The sequence below is a fragment of the Budorcas taxicolor genome, chromosome 3 (assembly GCF_023091745.1).
Source record: "Budorcas taxicolor isolate Tak-1 chromosome 3, Takin1.1, whole genome shotgun sequence".
In the NCBI taxonomy this organism is placed as follows: Eukaryota; Metazoa; Chordata; class Mammalia; order Artiodactyla; family Bovidae; genus Budorcas; species Budorcas taxicolor.
Window position 1 is genome coordinate 67,627,917 of NC_068912.1, and position 6,000 is coordinate 67,633,916.

The window sequence follows — 6,000 nt, forward strand, 5'->3', positions numbered from 1 at the left end:
TGTGAGAGTTGGACTATAAAGAAAGCTGGGCACCGAAGAACTGATGTTTTCGAACTGTGGTGTTGCAGAAGACTCTTGAGAGTCTCTTGGACAACAAGGAGATCCAAACAGTCCATGCTAGAGGAAATCAGTCCTGAATATTCATTGGAAGGACTGATGCTGAAGCTGAAACTCCAATACTTTGGCCACCTGATGCGAAGAAGTGACTCATTGGAAAAGACCCTGATGATGGGCAAGATTGAAGGCAGGAGGAGAAGGGGATGCCGGAGGATGAGATGGTTGGATGGCATCACCAATTCGATGGACATCAGTTTGAGTAAGCTCCAGGAGTTGGTGATGGACAGGGAAGCCTGTTGTGCTGCGGTCCTTGGGGGTCACAAAGAGTCAGAACTGAACCTTTTTTCTCCAGTTTTGAATTCTTTTTTCAACTCTTGCATTAATTTGTCTTAGCATTCCAACTGGACATCTACTAATTAATAGTGATATTACTATTACCTCTAAGCAGTTTGGTTTTGTCTATATAACTGAGTGCTTAAGGAAAGAAAGAACCAAGGCAAGCATGCCACTGGTACATGTAAAATCCATTCGTGCTAAAGCGAGGAGAGAGCAGCTCAGCTTTAGACCCTATGATCATTTCTCTTTACAAGCCATTTAAGCAAAGGGCAGCCCAGGTGACAAGTTGGCCTTCTGTGATAAGAGCTCCTGTCCACTGGAAGGGCCTCTCTTGTTGCTGCACTGGAAATGGGAATTGGCTCACAATTTCATTTCACAGGGTCCAGCAGGTGGCCAATGACTTTACCTACCTGGAGCCAACCCAGTCTGGACATAGAATGTGCTACATGCCCCCTCCCACTCTGCTGGGAGAATTGGTGCTTTCCTCTGGGGGTGGTTCGATTTAGCGTGTGTGTGTGTGTGTGTGTGTGTGTGTGTCTGTGTGCAAGCACACGCATGTGTATTTTAGTTTGATTATACATTATGCTGCAGTTCAAAGGCTGAAGTTTCCCCAAACCATGAAACTTGGCTTCTTTGCTTAGATCTGGCAGATCTGATTAGAAATCAATGGCTTCCAAAAACAGGGACCAGGAAATGCCAGGATGCAGATACAGTAGCTGCAGTAACAGACATGTAACAAGATGGAAATGAGTTAGTGGGAGATTTGTAGGAAAAAGTTTAGGGGAAGGGTTGGGAATGAAGAGAAAAAAAAATCTAAGACAAAGTGAAATGGCTTCATTGTCACAAGATATTGCAAAAATCCCTCACTTACTTAGTTATACTGGAATTACAATTTCCGCTCACATCTTTGTGAAAGAGGAAGTATGGAATATGACCATGCAAAGTGATATTTTAAGCTTCTACACATATTGCTCATCACTGGCTTGACTTGCGGCATGTCTTTCAACAAAAGCACATAGTGATTTAATCTCAACAGTAATTCAGTCTGCAGCGTATAAGACAAGACTATCATTGCAGACAGGCGGTAATTTGTGAAATTCAGGTGTTGGGGATTAGGACCGCCTGTTGAATTTAATCTTGGAGTTGTAATGTTAATACCATCATGTAACTGATCAAAAACACTACATATTTATCAGACTTTGGGACCTCCAGCTATGGAGATGTGAACGTTTTCCTAAGTGGTATCTGAAACCCTCTCCAGATTCAGTAAATCAATGGGAAATAGAAAGTCTGTTGCAATTCCGATTCAATATGTAGCAGCATATGGCTTGGTCATCACAGTCAGGACATCCCGTAATTTTTCTAAAGCCTGATGTGAGAGTGAGGGGCAAAAAGCAATCAGAGCATCATCTGGCAACACAATAAGAATAGAAAAGCTTTCATTTCTTACCTTCCTCGGTATTAACTGGAAAGAAAATTCCCAACAATAGTCTAACAAATGATTTCTACCTCTGCTTAAGCAAGACTATATATAGGAAAATCCCAAGTAAACCTTAACAGCAACTGGGAGAGAACATAAACATTTTACATGTATACCTTCAGATAGCCATTGGAGATGAAACTCTGCCCAACTTCTAGTCAGTAAACAGTAGCCGTAAAGTGACTACTGGCTTCACTGGTGGTTCAGTTGTAAAGAATCTGCCTGCCCAGTGCAGAAGACACAGGTTCGACCCTTGGGTCGAGAAGATCCCCTGAAGAAAGAAATGGCAACCCACTCCAGTATTATTGCCTGGGAAATCCCATAGACAGAGGAGCCCGGCAGCCACAGTCCAAGGGGTCGCAAAGAGTCAGACATGACTTAGTGGCTAAACAACAACAAAGTGACTACATTCTGAGCAGCTTACATTTCATTCGGTGGGACAATTGCAATAATGCCTAAAGAGAAGGCACTGGTTTTAAGATCTGCATTTGTTCCTTTGCTTGAGGCAGCGTAAACTTTTTTGAACCCTTTGGGTATGGAATTTTGTGAGAAGTTGGTTTTCTAGAAAAGAATTTCATTAATATTATCTACAAAGACCTTCCTGGTCACATTTATAATTCTCAGCTAAGAATTCCAAGGTCTTCCACACATATCCATCCTTCACAAAACACTTTACAGTTTACAAAACCCTTTACTACAGATTATCTCAATTTCTCATATATAGTGTCCATATTCCTTCCCTAAAAGGGCTGTTCTTCATTTTAATGAAATATAATGCTGATTCACTGAAAATGAAAACCAGTATATTAGTGTGAATAAACACTGTTTTGAAAAAGAACATGAGGGCATCATATTTTGCCTTAGGCTATCAATATTCTTAGCTAGTGCTGGTCCAGCAGGAGAGCACAGGAAGGGAAGTACTAGCAACATCTTCCTAAAGGTAGATCACAGCTTTCAGCAAATTTACCTTTTGACATTCCTATTAACCAAAGCTTCACAAATGCTTGCCATTTCCATTAAACCACATCATGAGAATCCATCATGTTCAGTAGATTCATCATAAACACATAAACACCACATCCATCCACAGTCAGAAGCCAGTGCCCAAACTTTTCTAGGACTCAGCCCTTATGGGTTGCTTGCAGATACAAAGTATGTAATCAGTCAACAAATTAAAGATAAACAGAACCCTTAACTGTGAAACTGACAGCCGTTTCTACTTTTGACTTTAAGATCTATCACCAGACCCCTCCCCAGCAAATCACTTCCTAACAAAATCTCTCCCTCTTTTCTGCTTCCTGAATCCTTCCAGTGCAAGTTCCACCTTTTCAAACAAACTTTCCTTAATCCTACCAGAGCAGAGATCTTTCTCATCTCTGTATTCCAACAATAATAACTGTTTATATCCAGTATTTCCCATACATTTGTATTTACCATCTATCTCTGTCATCTATCTATCCATTCATATTTCATGGTATGTCGTTTTTTCCCCATAGGCATTCAAAGATTTCTAAAGGTTGGGTCTTGCCTTAAATTCCTTTGTACCCTCCAAACTCCTTAGCATTATACATTGCACAAGTGAGTAGAAGTATTTTGATTGCCACTTTAAAAAGTCTGACTTTTTCATGCATGACAAAAGCCACCTTTTCACACAAAAGGAGCGCCTCCTAAATATTACTTTGGTTCACAACCATAAAACGTAGTAATACATAAAGCAGAACAGTTGGGTGGTTTCAAGAGGTAGCTTTATAGAGCATATATGGAATGGAATGGTGTTTTAATAAAAATATATTAACAGCTTCAAATAATGGGAAATACATTTAAACTGTATTAAAATATCTTTTTAGAATCAGGAAACTTGATTACAATTCTCCCAGAGGCTTCACACTCTGAAACCAGAGATTTATTATTCCAGGAAAAGAAAGCTCAATTTCTTAAAAATTCATCTTATTAATTATTAGCCAAGCCATGCAGCGGCTTCCCGGAAGGCAGAGGAAAATAGGCCCTCAATGATGAGTTTCAAGCCAATGGAAGCTGAGTTTGTGCCTCAAGCCTTCTGCGCCTGCCTGGGCACTGCTCTCCAGGGCTGTGGTAATTCAGCCCTGAGCATCCGAAGCAGAGATCAGATAGGAATCTGCGAGCCTGAGCAGCGGCCGGCAGAGGACTAGCTGCTATTTAGCTTCCGGCACCCTGTCCGAGGTAACCGCTCGGACTGGTACCCGCTCGGTTCCCCGGTCTCCTCCCATTAGGGCGCGACTCGGCCGCCAAACCCGAGGCTTCAGGAATCCAGCACCCAGCAGTAGCTGTCGTTCCGGGGATGAGCGGTTCTAGTTCCAGGGACGGTTCCTGTCAGGAAATTAGGCTTTGGGGTGCACCCATCTCATCCCTGTTCCCTAAAAAACTTTGCTACCTTCTCCAAATAGAAATTCACACCAAGTAGTAACTATCCCATCCCACCCCGCAGGGTCCACTCCCCCTTTCAGCCTCCGAATGGCACCTACTCACGGCGCCTCCCAGCCCAGGGGAAGGGGGCAAGCTCAGGTGTGCGGGATCCCCAGGCTGGGTGGCGGGCAGGCTGGCGAGCGAGCTGTCACCTTGTGGTCCACTACGCCGAGGTATCCGTCCAGCGGCCGCGGTCCCGCGGGGGTCTCCGGGCGCGGCGGGGGGCTGCTCTCCGCCGACAGCCGCGAGCTGAGGGTCGCCGCTGCCTCCTGCTGCTGCTGCTGCTGCGGGGGCCGCTCCTTCTGGCCTCCGAGGCTGCTGTACACGAGCAACAAGCTGGTGCACATGGTGGTGAGCGCTAAACACACTGCCAGACCATGGCGCTGCGGGCGGGCGGGAGAGAGCACCGGAGAGTCTCTGAGCGCCGACCCGGAGGAGCGCGCCCGGCGGGGACACCGGCGCGACGGTCAGACAAGACGGGCGGGGGAGGTCGGGGACGGGGGCTGCGTGGCTAGGTTTCTACCCCGGCCGCGCACAGCCCGGGCAGAGAAGGCACAGTCCCCGGGGGCAGCGCAGGGGATGCTCCCTGCGCGTCGCTGCTCTCGGCCGCCACCGCCTCCCACATCTCCTGGCAGAGGACAGGTGGTGCGCGGCGCTAGGCTACGCGAGGGACAGCGCTCCGGCGGCGGGGGCAGGGGTGGGCTTGCACTTTGGGAGGGGGCCCTCTGTCCCCAGCTCGGCTGCTGGAATGTCTAGCCTCTCCTTTCTGGACCCGTGGGGCTCTACCTCGGCCATCCTTGCAAGTTTGAAATACGACGAGGAAATCAAGAAAGTCGGCAAAGGTCCCCCGCTCCCGCCCCTCTTAGTTTTTGCCAAGCTGTTGCTTTAGGGCAATCCCCATTCCCAAGCAAGACGCCCACCACTCCTAGGTTTCTCTAGCTCTCCGCTGACAGCTCGGAACTCCGGCCGGAGATCCCGGAGCCCAGCAACCCGAGTTCCCGTTCCGGCTCTGGGATTCCGAGCCTAGCAGAACCGAGGAATCGGGAGTAGACCGGGAGCAGGTGAAAAGTTCTCCCTTCGTAACGGGGGATCTGGCAGCTCAGGGTTAGGCGCCCTGGAGCTCTCCCGTGCGACCTGGGGACGCTGCGCCCCGGGATCCCGCCGATGCCCAGAGGAGTTACAGCAAATGACTCACCACCAGGGTCTTCATTTTGGGCACTTCTTTTGTGCGGAATCCTTAGGCACACGCGTCCGGGGCCACTTTTTCTTGGAGGGTTTCCATCGTGGGTGATGGGGCGAAGGCGGCTTTGATTTTCGCCCGGCGGCCAGCCTCGGCTGAGTGAGCAGGGCAGCCGCGGGACCCAGGAAGCGCCGCTGTTGCAGAGATTAGAGACAGAATTAAAACTGAACCGGACCCTCGTAGTCTCCCAGCGATCTACACAACTGCCGCCTGCCGCCGCCTGCTGGGTCCTAAAGACCTCTGCATTCCCCCCTTCCAGCCCCCAAATAGTAATCTCAGCGGAGTAGAATTTCTTGGGCGAGAGAGTTAACCGTGCCAGTATACCCACCTCTTAGTCCAAGGGCTTATTTATCTTTTATGAAGTCATCAAGTAAAAAGGAAGAGGGAATCCAGTTGGATTCTGAACATGATAGCCATTTGAAAATTTGCAAACTAATATTTCTGT

The 6,000-nt window shown here is 47.8% G+C and overlaps 1 protein-coding gene across 1 annotated transcript in view; it reads right to left on the reverse strand.

Moving 5' to 3' along the window:
- ST6GALNAC5 (ST6 N-acetylgalactosaminide alpha-2,6-sialyltransferase 5) overlaps window positions 1-5,525 on the reverse strand; it is a 213,630-nt gene extending 208,105 nt beyond the window's left edge. The window contains exons 1-2 of the mRNA XM_052637829.1: window positions 5,511-5,525; window positions 4,468-4,698 (exon numbers count right to left, since the gene is read on the reverse strand). Coding sequence (XP_052493789.1) covers window positions 4,468-4,698; window positions 5,511-5,525 — 246 coding nt within the window. The remainder of the gene's footprint in view (window positions 1-4,467; window positions 4,699-5,510) is intronic.
- Window positions 5,526-6,000: the final 475 nt, after the last annotated feature.